Source organism: Hoplias malabaricus, chromosome 1 (genome assembly GCF_029633855.1).
Source record: "Hoplias malabaricus isolate fHopMal1 chromosome 1, fHopMal1.hap1, whole genome shotgun sequence".
NCBI classification, from domain to species: domain Eukaryota; kingdom Metazoa; phylum Chordata; class Actinopteri; order Characiformes; family Erythrinidae; genus Hoplias; species Hoplias malabaricus.
In genome coordinates, this window is record NC_089800.1 from 75017170 (window position 1) to 75031832 (window position 14663).

A 14663-nucleotide genomic window follows, 5' to 3' on the forward strand; every position below is an offset into this window, starting at 1 on the left:
TTTGCTTTATTCATGGTTTCTTGAATTCATTATCACTTTCCTAGTTCGTATTTGTGAATCTCTGGCTATTTAATTAACACCGCAGAGGCCTGCCCTCTTCAGCTTATCTTTTATTCAGCATGGATCTGGCACTCATTTTTCATAGTTGATGGCTAACATAAGGCTTGAGCGGTAAATTATCTTCAGAATATTTTGTTTTCAGGGCACATGCTTTTTTCTGAAGCTTTGATGACCACATCCCAGAGGGCCACAGCACACCTGAGTGAGCCATGCTGTGTGGGCAACAGATGGGTGGTGAGACAGAACTCTCTTTCCCTCTTGGCCTTTTTCCTGACTTCTCTCTCACTCTGTCTCTCCAGGGGATGCTGACTCTGGTGTCTAACTGCATTGATCGCCTGAGTGTGTACAACAGTGCTGCTCACTTTGGCGAGTGTGCTGGAGAAGAGGCAGGAGCGGCCTGGAAAGACATCCTCAACCTGCTGTATGAGCTGCTGGGTAAGAGAGCTAATGCCTCTGCCCTGTCCATGTAACACTTAGGCCGAAGTGTGAATGGATGCAGACAGATTTGCAAGGTTTTGTATGATGTGTACCTATGCAATAGCTTGAGTGACCTTGGTTACTGATTACACTTCAGTGAATTTTAATGTATAAATATTGAGTTTAACATATTTGAAAGAAACAAAACAAAAGGATGTAGCAAAATGCTCTGTACAATATGTTAAATTCTATTTAGGTGTGTTGCTACTTCTAGTATTGTGTGTTTAAACACCACAAAAAAAACCACATACACACCACACAGAAATCATCCCCTTTAATGAACTGTGGAAATGGTCTGGGAGTGCTTTGACTGGGTTAATAAAGTGCTAGGCTGCTGTTGATCTGGTCAACTGTCCACACTACTGTCCTGCAGTGTGACATAGTGGTGATTTAAGGTGTCATTCACACAGCTCTTCCCTTTTAGTGCTGCTGGATGCCTGAATCACTCTCTTGGGGTTTTAGCTCCTAGTTTGCCTGTAGTTGTTAATCTGACTTTAAATTCCACCTTAAGAGAAGGTCTTATTTTTAGAAACCTAAAAATAAATAAAGTGAGTAGAGCAGAGGTTCTCGAACCGTGGTACCTGAGGTGGTACGCAAGATGACATCTGAAAATGTATTACATTTATTGAAAAAGGAACGATTGAATAACTGTTTTTATGTGTAAATTACACAAGTCGTTTCAGAGTGTTCATAATTCTGTTGAAATAAAATTCATTTGTGCTTAACAAAAATAGGATTACAAAAATAGGCAAGCCACTGAAAATTGGTGAATAACTTTCTTTACCACTTTCCCAAAACTAGGTACTGTATCAAAATAAATGCTGAGCCAGATCTGTGTTTAAAGCTCACTGATTTAGTCCCTTCCACAGCATGGCAAGGCTCAGCCATTTCACTGAAATGGTGTAGATGCATATGTACACATATTTAGTTATACTGGGCTATGTAATAGTAGTAGCCGCATTGTAGTAGCGTAAACTACAGATCATTAGCAGCTGGGTTTCAGCCTGTTGATATTGAGAAGTCAAAACCAGTGGTACAAAATAATGGGATTAATAATGTGTCATGTAATTACAACTATTATAGCTAATCATAAATAAAGCAAAGACTTTTAAGCGTGGGCAGCACGGTGGCACAGCAGGTAGCATCGCGGTGGCACAGCTCCAGGGTCCTGGGGTTGTGGTTTTGAGCCCCACTACCAGTGACTGTGAGGAGTTGTTCTCTCTGTATCCACATGGGTTTCCTCCAGGTGCTCTGGGTTCCTCCCACGGTCCGAAAAAAACACACGTTGGTAGGTGAATAGGCTTCTTAAATGTGTCCATATTGGCGTGAGTGTGTCGCCTTGTGAAGGTCTGGTGTCCCTTCAAGGTGGTCCTCTAAACCTTCCGGGAGTTTCTCATGAACTGTTACGTCACGAGAGAGGCTGGAGTGAGTGTGAGAGAGGCCATGAAACCAAAGCCCGAGCTCAGATCTTTCAGGCCTGACGTTAACGTCGTGTTTCACACCCGAGAGTGTACGTCCACCCCACACTACAGGATTCATAAGGGGCCATAAGTATTTGAATATGTTTCATGTTTATGATTCACATTCTGGTTGTCCCCAACTGCACTAGGAGAAGTTCAGAGGAGTCAAGACTGGATTATGGACTCCCCACACTACGGGGGTTTAATCTGCGCAGATAATCCTTTTCCATCACCCTAAAATTAGGAGATCTTTTAGGATTGTCAAGAGGAGCAAATTGGCCTCAAAATCTGCCCAATAATCCCGTAGTGTTCGTCTGACATTAACATTTTATGCTGTTTTACACTACCTGGGCCCTTCTCATTTTCATTTGCCCATGTTTTTTTCTCCTTTCTTAGAAGAAACTTGTTTACCCCTACAGGGAACTGTCTGAGCTGTAATTCTCACTCACTCTGTCTCTTACACACACACACACACACACACACACACACACACACACACACACACACACACACACACACACACACACACAGTTTAGTCGTGCCGAGGTCCCTTCTCAGCAGATGGCCTTTGAATCCATGATGAAGCACACCATCCATTCTCATCAGCGTCTGTGGTGACAGCTGATGTGCTCTCAGGCTCAATCTGAAATGTCTCACCGTTCCCTATGTAGTGTACTTCTTAGGTCTCAATCATTTCTAAATTTTCCTGCACCCAGAAAATGTATGATATGTCTGACAGAGCCATTTTAGACTTTCCAGTACCACTTTAGAATTAGACTACCCTTATAAAGGTTTTTAAAAGGTTTAAAATGTGTTTATTAATTAGGTTATAACTAGTTGCTTTAAAATGAACACAATGCATACAGGAATTTAATGTGTTATTAATCTTTTATCACATTTGCTCAAAATTTCCTCCCATAATTCACTCTTTTTTCAGAGTAACGTATAGGTTTTATCTAGCGATGTAAACACAGAGTCGCTAATCTTGAGTTCCGAATGTGGATTACCTTTTATTTATGCTGAAACATCATAACTCTCCCTCTGAGCCTTCCTCCTCTCTCTCGCTCTCTCAGAGCTTCTGTTTTGTCTTCATTTTTGAGCCACAAGATGCGCTTTAGCATAACTTTTCTCCATTAAAGCTTCTGAGAAAGATACTAAATCCCTCCCTGAAAATTTTACTCAACAAATGTATAGATTCTAGTCCAAAAATCATCAAAACTACAAAGTAAAAAAAAGAACTAAAAAAAGAAAGGTTTCCACACATTACACATTTATTTAACATCCAAAAATACAAGAAAGTACTAGCATTTAACTTCATTGTTGTGAACAAATAGAATTCCTTTGTACTGATCTTACATTGATCCTTTCTTCACTTTTAAATGTGTAATATTAAAGCTTCAGTCTCAACAAGGCACAAAGTAACTGGTTAATCACATAATTTGCTGTAATTAATCACAGAAAATTTTGTGATTAATTAGGTCATGCAATTTAATCGATTGACAGTCCTAGTTATAACACATTGTGTTTAAAACATTGTGGATACCTGCTCATGCTCAAATGAAACACAATTGGTGGTGTGTCATATTGAGCTATCGCAACAGCTTCTAATTTGTGGAGAGTCTTAGATAAGATTCTGGAACATTGCTGTGAGGATTTGTAAGTTCATGTTCTTATGTTAGTCTCATGTCATGCTAACTCATCCCAAATGTAATGACTGGTGCTCTGTGACCTGGAAGATTCGGTTCAGTAGACCAGTGCTCAGGGATCTGTATCTCTCTCGCCTATAAGGGCATTGTTTGGTTGAAGAACCCACATATAGTGCACTTTACAGGATTGAACAAGCGATCTGAGACATTGATTCAGCCCAAGAACATTTCCCAAAGAACATATAACATATTCCAAACCTCACTTACAAATCCTCTGCTTTTGATGTGGCCTTTTTCTCAGCATGATAATGTGTGGGATTAAAAAAAAAAAAAAAAAGGTAAATCACTGTTGCTTCTCAAACCCTCAATTGTCCCTCGCCATGTCCTTCAAACTGCATTCAGAAAAGATGATAAGCCCTTTTTCTGAGGAGGCAGAATTGGTGTGCTGCCCACGTCTCAGCTGCGGTCTTTGCCCTCCGGCACGTGCGTGCACACACACACACACACACATACACACACAGACGCTCTTGCATCATCACTTTAGTCTTAACTGAATTTGGGATGCATCTTGTGTCCTCTATTCCCCATCTGCCGGTTCGAGGTGACCCTGTCAGTTTCCTTGAAATCAGCATCCCCTCTTACAATCTTCCTGTAGTGTCAAGACCTCCTTCTTTAAAATGGATTGTAATTAATATACATGAAAGCAGAGCTGTGTGACGTTGATTCTTATGTCCTTGAGAGAGAAACTGACATTTGAAGATCGTAATTAGCATATCCTGCAATGAGGTAATGAATTTGATCGTGTCAGAAATGAGTTTCCCGCCTCATGTATATGACCAAAAAGCCTCCAATTTAACCTGTTATAAATGTAATTAAGCAATATAAATGAGCATATAAAGGTAATAAATCAGTGTAAGTGAACATCACTCTTGTGTTAATTAAACCTTATCACCTCACACACAGATTTTGACCTAAAGGGATGAGTATGCTCTACCATAGATACAGCATAGATACATATGCTGTGGTCCATAGATGCACCTTATATACTGCACACATCAATTTTTGGTGTATGAAAAGATGCTCCAAACAACATTGCCGTCAATGTTACCCACAACTGTGGACGTCTGTTACTCAATAGCAGCTTCTAACATTTTTAATAAAGACTGCATTATAGTTGCTGGAAATTTTCTGTCAAGATGACATGCAACCGTCAGGTTCAGGTTCTCAATTCATGCCAGAAGAACCAGTCCATGCCTTTCTGCTGAGCTTATTCAAGCTGTATGTGAACAGTTTGATGTCTTTGTAAACATTTTTCAGTGTTTGGGATTGGAAACCCCTATTCTAGAGCATCATTCCTACAGTAGTGGGGATTTTTTTACCAAAAAATGTCCACATTGGTTTCTAAACAAATAAAATCGGAGAACCAAAAGGCCTAAAGTTTAAAGAAGTGGGCTTGAGATCGAGGGGTCGAGGGTTAAATCACTTGAACAGCAGGAGGGAGAAAGAGAAAAGACAGGGCTATCTCCTCCCTCAGATTTCAGGGCTGAAGGTCCCTAAGGAAGTCACCTAACTCCCAACTGCTCACTGCGCACTGGAATGACAGTACAGATGAGCTAAATGCAGAGGCATAAATTCATTTTTATTTTATTATTTAATGTGGTTTTAAATGTATGCACATGTCTTTATTTTGGTTTTTTAGCTGCCTTGATTCGGGGGAACAGGAATAATTGCACACAGTTCTCCCAAAACCTGGACTGGCTGGTCAGCAAGCTGGAGAGACTGGAGTCATCCTCTGGTAAGACTCTTACTATCTGAATAATTATTTATATCACCACCTTCAGCATTTCATGATTGGAAAGACGTGTCTGAATAATAGATTTGATTTGACAACCTGTCAGTTTGTAACTCTGCACACATGCACAACCATGTAATCTGCTTTGAAGCACAGCAATGATTGCAACAACTTTTTGAAACGCTCACTCTCCTCTGTTCCTACTGTTTCCATGCCACAGGGATTCTGGAGGTCCTGCACTGCATCCTAATCGAGAGCCCAGAGGCACTCAACATCATTCAGAGAGGACATATCAAGTCCATAATCTCGCTGCTATACAAACATGGTCGCAACCACAAGGTTAGATTCCCTTCCTCACATGGTGCACCGTTATGTGTGGGTTGCTTAAGCACAAAAGGGTCCAATTAAAGTTAACAAACAATTTATAGTAAGCAAAATTTCATATTTTATTAGATTCAATATAGTTATTAGATGCAAAAATATGTGTTAAAGCATTTTTTGGTGATTTAATATTCAAACATCCTTCCTCACTTTTGTCTATTTATGGTAACTATTGTGCAGGTACATTCCATCAGGGACATAGCACTGCAAAAGCATGTGTATTCATTGGTTGTTATTGGGGATTATGTTGTATTCAAAAGTATGTGAGAGTTTTGGTTTGGATCAGTGGCTCTCAAACTTGTGGAGGCAGCAAAAGGTGGTATGCCTGATGACCTCAAAAATGTATATAGAATTTATTATTAACTTAAAATCTAAGGTTTTCAAGGGTAAATTATGTACTGTTTCACAGTTTTCATATCTATTTTTTTTATCAAATAATAATAATAATAATAATAATAATAATACATTTTATTTGTAATGCACTTTACATTTCAAGGAAATCTCAAAGTGCTACAAGATAATCAGAAGCAATAAAAAAAAAATCAATTAAGAAACAAGTAAATAAAAACAAGATCAGTAGAGATGCACAAAAAAAATGTAAAGAAAGCCCAGTTTCACCTGTATTTGGAGGTAAGCAAAGGTTAGAGTCAGACGTGAGCAGTTTGGACTTTATTACCAAAAGGGCAAACTGGAAAAGAGACAAACAAGCCGAAAGTAAGCCAGAGAAATACTCTGGAGCCCAGAAGGACAAAATCCAGAGGCAAAAATGGAGAGAAACAAAGCGAGAATACTTTACATGTGAAGACAAAAAGAGCACCTGCTCCAAGCACTGCACTGTTTTCACGTATAGTCTATTAAAGCGCACTAATAGTAAATTGATCTTTCTTCCTTTCTTCCTGTTTAAAACATTCAGTTTTGGACTACTTATTTATATACTCTATAATTTTAGGAATTATTTTAGAATAATTTTGTATAATACATGAACATTTCAAGTAAAAAGCTACAGAAACATGCAAGCATTCATGCCTTATGCATCCCCTCAACTCCGAACCAATAAGAGGTTACAGACAACGAATGAATGTTTATATCCTTTTGTTGTTTGCTCTCTTTCCCTGTTTATCTTCATCTCTGGTTTTGATTTGCCCTTCGGATTTGTTTGCTTTTTCTCACTCAAAACACTCATTTGTTATTAAACTGTTGTCTTTTGTTTTGTTCTTTTTTCTTTTCTTTTATCCACAAGCATCGCTCGAGTTTCTTTCATCTTGGCCTTTGCCTTGTTGGTTTTGTTGATAAAGAAACGTGCAGTAATAGTTTGTTTACAGACATGTTTGTGTTGTTGATTTGTGTTGTATTTCTGTTGTTGGTGGTCCTCACGCACCTCACCCTTGTGCTATAACTTAAGTTAGCAACTGAAGTTCGAATCGCACTTAAGTCTTCAGATTCGACTTGTGACTCGTCCTTAATGACTTCTGACTCGACTCGAAAAGTAACATGTGGAACATTTGGTTTTTAATAGATTTAACTGACTCTGACTCTAGCCTAAAGACTAAAGACTTGTGAACATGTCTGCTGTTGCCTGCCTTGCATTCTGGTTTAGATTTTGTTCAAAAAAGGACATTATGCTCATATGTACTATGTTAAACCAGTTTTGGGAAGATATGACCGAGGCACCCTTTTCTTCCCCTCAGATCCTAGATGTGCTCTGCTCACTCTGTGTTTGTAATGGAGTGGCTGTGAGAGCCAATCAGAATCTAATCTGTGATCACCTGCTCCCAAAGAGAGACTTGTTACTCCAGACACGACTGGTTAATGATGTACAAAGGTAAACATTTATTTATTTATTTAAAACTAGAACTTAAACTGGAAATGTTTTATTATTATAAAGGGTATTATCATCATCTGCATTATCAAACATCTGCACTCTTTCCTCTGCTTTACCTGCAGCATGAGACCTAACATCTTTCTGGGTGTGAGGGAAGGTTCAGCTCAATATAAGAAGTGGTACTTTGAGCTGATGATCGACCATGTGGACCACTTCATGACCAGTGAGCCTTCTCACCTGCGGGTCGGGTGGGCCTCTACCAAAGGCTACGCCCCCTACCCAGGGGGTGGAGAAGGCTGGGGTGGAAACGGTGTTGGGGATGACCTCTACTCTTATGGCTTTGACGGTCTACACTTGTGGTCAGGTATGTTTTAAAAGTAAAACTGTAAATTTGTCATAAAGCAGTTTTACAAAAATCCATATTAAAAGTTTAACTGAATGTTCTTACAGGGGTTAGACAATGAAAGTGAAACACCTGTCAGTTCAGTGTGGGAGGTTTCATGGCTAAATTGGACCAGCCTGGTGGCCAATCTTCATTAACTGCACATTGCACCAGTAAGACCATGTGCATCCAATGGTTCAAACATTGTATCCTGAAGGCGAAGCCGTGTATCAGGACGACAATGCACCAATACACACAGCAAGACTGGTGAAAGATTGGTTTGATGAACATGAAAGTGAAGCTGAACATCTCCCATGGCCTGCACAGTCACCAGATCTAAATATTATTGAGTCACTTTGGGGTGTTTTGGAGGAGCGAGTCAGGAAACGTTTTCCCCCACCAGCATCACGTAGTGACCTGGCCACTATCCTGCAAGAAGAATGGCTTAAAATCCCTCTGACCACTGTGCAGGACTTGTATATGTCATTCCCAAGACGAATTTACGCTGTATTGGCCACAAAAGGTGGCCCTACACTATACTAATAAATTATTGTGGTCTAAAACCAGGTGTTTCAGTTTCATTGTCCAACCCCTGTATTTTGTAGCACTATACAAATATAAAACTAATGGAAAGTGTTTTCAAGTCAAAGTGAAAAAAATATATATTTATTATTATTTTTTTTTATTAATTCTTTTTCTTTTATGTGCTTCTATTGAGAAATAAACAATATTGGATTACACCATGCTTTTGTTATCTCTGGTAATAACTACTCTTTACAAAGGTTAAAACTAAGCCATTGTCAGTTTCAGAAAGTGTGTTTTGTGTGTTGTGCTGCAGGACGAATTCCTCGGACTGTGGCCTCTGTTAACCAACACATACTGACATCGGACGATGTGATCAGCTGCTGTTTAGACCTGGGCGTTCCCAGCATCTCCTTCAGGATCAATGGTCAACCTGTGCAAGGCATGTTTGAAAACTTCAACACTGATGGCCTCTTCTTTCCTGTGGTCAGCTTCTCCGCTGGAGTCAAGTATGTTTTATGTTATGCAGAATTATCTATGTATGTTTGCGTGCGCACACAGGCGAGTGAGTGGGCGAGCTTTGAGTTTTAAGGTTGCTATGGCTACAAGCTTGATTGACATTTATGCTGAAGTATATTTTGTTGGACTGCAGTATGTGAACAACAGTGATATCCATCCAACTGTATATACAACCGTATAAAGCATAATATGGTCAGGGGCGGCACGGTGGCGCAGCAGGTAGTGTCGCAGTGTCACAGACAGGTGACTGTCTGTGAAGAGTTGGTGTGTTCTCCCCGTGTCTGCGTGGGTTTCCTCCGGGTGCTCCGGTTTCCTCCCACAGTCCAAAAACACACGTTGGTGGGTGGATTGGCGACTCAAAAGTGTCCGTAGGTGTGAGTGAATGTGTTTGTGTGTCTGTGTTGCCCTGTGAAGGACTGGCGCCCCCTCCAGGGTGTATTCCTGCCTTGCGCCCAATGATTCCAGGTAGGCTCTGGACCCACCATGACCCTGAACTGGATAAGCGCTTACAGATAATGAATGAATGAATAATATGGTCAGTATTCACTATTAGCCATGAAAAATCAGACTAGACTATTCGTCATAGTGTGGTGTGCATTGAGGCATTCTGCTCCAATTAATGTCAGAGAATGGAGCCCCATCATGCTAGAGAACTCAATACCACTGCTCCTCAAACTGAGGCTGTCGTCCTTATACCCATCCATCCAACACAAGGCAGTGGATATTGTGACATTAGACTTATATTCAACTGCTCCAAAGCATGCTATCTTGGTTTGTGTGTTTCTGTAGACGTTGAGCAAGTTAGGCATTCACAACTGAACTTTGTGTCAACAGTGGTTCCACCTTAAAATAGCTGTGTTCATTCATTATAAGCGGCAGCTACAACAGTTTGGACGTTTAATGTATCATTAATTGCTAGTCGTTCTGTCACTGTGCAGTAAAGTAAAGCTAGGAGTCTGTGGTGGGTTTGTGAATAATTGATTATTGCGATTTGATTGTGCTTGCATCATCTGTGCTATATTGTTTTCCATTTAAGTCTGGCTCAGAAAGGACCAGGAGGAGAGCAGGAGTTGTATGAAATGCTGTGTTGCCGTGGCAGCCTGTAGGGTTTGTAGTCAATAAGACAGAAAGACAGACAGGCACTCAGTCTGTGGACCGCCGGGGGATTTCACAGCTGGAGACTTTGTCTACTGACCTTCATTTTCCTTTCAGTGTTTGGTTTCTCTGGGGCAGAGTGTGTGTGTGTGTGTGTGTGTGTGTGTGTGTGTGATTTCAGTTAAATGCGTTGTAGAGACTTCATTTCTGTGTACATTGGAAGTGTCACCTAAAATGATTTTCAGATTTCTGTAAATTCACATCTGCTTTTGCCCTTGGTTTCAGTTAGACTGAAATTTACAGCCTATGATGTCGATAAAAGACACATTTTACATTTTCTATGTGCATAGGCATATTCGGCACTCTGTAATTACACCGCCAAACAACTAGGGTTGAGTTTCAAACATTTTCTTTGTCAATATTTATTCTTAATATTTAGGAGTTAATATTAACCATGTTTGTCTGACCTCACACCAATCACAGTCGTTGTGGTCTGCATAGATGCAACGAGTTACCTTTCTGGAGGTGCACATCAGGCCACGCTGCCTACAGCATAGGTTCAACACAGAAGCATTAATTGGGCTTAATACTCAGGAAAGAGTGACCTCTGGTTTGGAGGGGCAGCACAAAGACTGGGGAACCAAGTGTGGCACTAGAGTCTTTTCACTTACAATGTGTTAAGCAAAAAGTCTTCTTACAAATGTGATAATAGGACATTAGAGCCATAATACGTCATAGTACTTTTACTTTCAATACTTAAATACATTTCATTTGAAGGTGAAAACTTTTGTACTTTTACTCTACTTGAGATCTCCTACTTTTACTGCAGTAATAATTTACCTTGAGTATCTGTACTTTTACTCAAGTACATGGTATGTGTACTTTGTCCACCACTGTGTCTGAATACCTGTGTATACATTTCCATGTGTGGTTTTGTACTTGCTCTGCTGCTGGTCCAACATTAAATACTGTGATTCCCAGGAACATCAGCTGCTCTATTCACACATGAACTCGCTTTGACGTTATGTTTGTACTAGGACCCTAGTGGGAAAAAGTCTGCGTAAAGTCCGGGACATATGTTGCGGGTTTTTGTGTTCACACACACACACACACATCTCTTCCAGGTAAATTCCACCCATCAGCTTCTCCTAGTCTTACAGCTTAGTACCAAGCAGGAAGTATGAAGACTAGCACAAGGCTCTTCCAAGACATTAGAAGCCAGCCACACTTTTCCTTTTACACTGTCTCTAATGCAGTGTCATTGGACAGTTCCATATGCTGGGACAAGGACACTAGCCGCCCGGCTATAAAACAGGCGACTTTGAGAAGTCCACTCATCTGGCCCTCTTTTGTTTGGCAGGGTACGCTTTCTTTTAGGTGGACGTCATGGAGACTTCAAGTTCCTACCTCCATCGGGCTATGCTCCATGCTATGAGGCACTGTTGCCCAAAGAGAAGATGAGGGTGGAGCCAGTGAAAGAGTACAAGAGAGACATGGAAGGAGTCCGTGACCTGCTGGGCAACACCGAGTCCCTGTCCCAGGCTTCGTTTATACCCACACCCGTGGACACCTCTCAGGTCAGCACACACACACACACACACACACTGCTTGGAACATCTGTTACCTGATCTGACAGACCTGCAGGCCTTAAGGGGCTTCTTATGCCACTTTCAGAAGCCCTGGTCCTTTTTGTTCAAACACTGTTGGACAGATCTCAAGTGAATGGGCAACATGCACACACACACACACACACACACACACACACACACACACTGACAGCACCTGCGACCTCTGTTCAGGTTACTCTTCCACATTTATTTGTTGGTCATGTTCATCTATTCTTATATTAAATGTAAGGTTTAATTTACCAATTAATTGTGATCTCACACTTTGTGATGTTAGTCAAATTTGCTGTAATTTAACAGAAAAGAGAAAAGTAAGAAATGCCCTCGCTTTGCTGTTTCTTCTAGTAATTTAATGCTTATAGATTTTTCCATATGTCTTTAGTGAGCACTGACCAGCGTAGTCACTTTAAAAGCAGGATGAACACTTCATCTCTGACATCTAGTGAGAGGAAGACTGTCTGCACACTTCATTTGCTCCTCTTTCACAGCTGTAACTTTCTTTTCATGCTTTTCTGTTATGTCTTTATTTGAGGCTGTAGTTTTTCCACTTTGTAGATATATCCATAGTTTTCCAGTGAAAACCCTCAAGGTTTTCTCCGGTGCTAGATTTGCTGAATTTCCTGGCCAGGAACAACATACCAATAGTTGATGTTTTGCTTGTAAACAATCTTAAGTCTCTTAAAATGTAAAATGTTCACTATTTTAATAAATACAAAAAACGGTTTCCTCACCATTTGCTGCTCTCCAGTCGGTTTGCGCGATCAAAACCGGTTTAACGTGTTTCTGAAGCCACAGTGTCTGTGAATGGGTAAAAAAAAAAGAGGCTCTCTCTCGCTGCTTACAGCAGAGAAATGGCATCTGGAGGCTTTTAGAAATCTTCACACATTGAGCATGAACTGAGATGAGGATATTGCTCTGTTCCTGCTACATAGGTGTGTAAATTCACTTACTTCTGCTGTAGATGGAACTGACTCTAAATTCAGGAAAGCAATAACTGCATGAAAGTAAACACATATCAAAGTGCTACAAAACTAAACTCCTCGAGTTATGTATATGTTTCTGTGGTAGTTCAATCAGTGAATAAAAATGTACAAGACAAGACTTACTACATACAAACAACAATTGTTCCACTTTAAAAGACATGGAGAACTGAACATAAACTACCAGAGTGCTGCCCCACAATCGTAGACGTTGTCTTTAAGTGTAATATGATAAATTGATGATAAATAAATTCACACCACCCTTATGTTCCCACATACTGGCCTTGTTTTTTTTTTTTCCATACATGACACATTAAATCTGACATTTCCAGTCCAGATTGAAACCACTTCAAACCACTTCATCCTGTTCAGGGTCCAGAGCCAGTGCTGAATCATGGGGCAGAAGGCAGGAACACACACTGAACATGGCACCAGTCAGTCCACCTACCAACATGTGCTTTTCAATGGTTCTTGGTCCTCAGGTCCTCATTCTAGAACCCATGTTTGCCAGGGGGAGTGGGGCTCTTTTAGGTTTTGACTTTCCACCTTAAATGGTACAGGAGTTGAATTATAGTACAGAGGTTTTCATCCTTTGGTCCCTTCAGTGTGTCTATTTTAAACCTTACTTGCACTGTTAGTCATAAATCTCTTCCCTGTGTCACAGATTGTTATGCCTCCTCACCTGGAGAAAGTGCGTGACAGGCTGGCTGAAAACATCCATGAGCTTTGGGCAATGAACAAGATCGAACTTGGCTGGTCTTATGGCAAGGTACCACCTTTTAATACAAAACAAAACCCAGACTAAACACTCAGAGCATAATATAATTCATACCATTTTAACACATGTGCTTTTTGGTTCTGAACAGTCCCTATACCTAAAGATTAACTACACATCTAGTAGTCAAAACATGAAAAATAAACCCTTCAGTTTTTAAACATCAGAAGCATCTTTGACCTTAATTTATGACTTGATCATATTTGCACAGGAACATTTTTTCATTACTACATTTTGCTTTCTCTCTCATAATTTGCTGTTCAAATAACACAGAGGGTAAGTGAATTAAGATAATTTTGTTTCATTGTACTATTTATACCATCTTAATTATGTCCATTTCATTTTCCATATACAGTAGAGTAGTCTAACAGCCATTTCCTACGTCTTGTATGTTGTTTTATGTTTTGAAATGTGGTACAAACATTTACTTGGAAATAAAAGGCTCAGTAGGTGACAGCCCACAACTAGTTCTATATATTCTACTTGGAAAAAACGTGGATTCCTTACTTAAATGTTAGAATGATATTGTTGGCGTTTGCTTCCATGCATCTACAAAAATAATAGTTTGTATTCAAGTTCTTATTCCCCACTCTGGGTAACTTTGAGGTTGTGAGAGGTTTTTACCACTGCCTCTTGTCATCTTGCCCCTTGGAACTGAGTTACAATGTACAATGCTCCCTGTACAAAAAGACTGAAATATCATGAGAACACAAATAAAAAAGAGCAGTGCTTCATTACCAGGCTACTAGCAGTGCTCTGTTGGCAGCTCTGTATCATCACCCACTCCAAACTCTTCTCTTGTATGAAGCGGAATACAGCTTTTTCTGCAAAACTTCCTCTTCCACCTTAAACATTGCACTAGCGTCTGGCACCAAAACAAGATTCCTTCACCATTTAAGTTGGAACTGGAAAAGTATTGGTTAACTACCACAGTATTGGCCTACTACCAGTGATGTTTTATGCTTGTTATACAGTAAATGGACATAATACATAAGATAATATGTATTATCTTATGTATTCAATGGTTCTCATAGTTTGTAATGCAGAAAATACTGACATTTGTGAATCTCTTTGATCGATTGACTGATCTTGCCAGTTATTCATAATGCTTTTGTTTGGAGTGTGCT

General features: G+C 40.0%; 1 protein-coding gene across 1 annotated transcript in view; it reads left to right on the forward strand.

Moving 5' to 3' along the window:
• Positions 1-14663, forward strand: part of LOC136698520 (ryanodine receptor 3-like) — a 218378-nt gene that overhangs the window by 81250 nt on the left and 122465 nt on the right. The window contains exons 14-22 of the mRNA XM_066673430.1: positions 360-495; positions 5343-5438; positions 5656-5774; positions 7505-7638; positions 7761-8002; positions 8859-9051; positions 11517-11733; positions 13426-13530; positions 13810-13812. Of these exons, the coding sequence (XP_066529527.1) occupies positions 360-495; positions 5343-5438; positions 5656-5774; positions 7505-7638; positions 7761-8002; positions 8859-9051; positions 11517-11733; positions 13426-13530; positions 13810-13812 (1245 nt within the window). The remainder of the gene's footprint in view (positions 1-359; positions 496-5342; positions 5439-5655; positions 5775-7504; positions 7639-7760; positions 8003-8858; positions 9052-11516; positions 11734-13425; positions 13531-13809; positions 13813-14663) is intronic.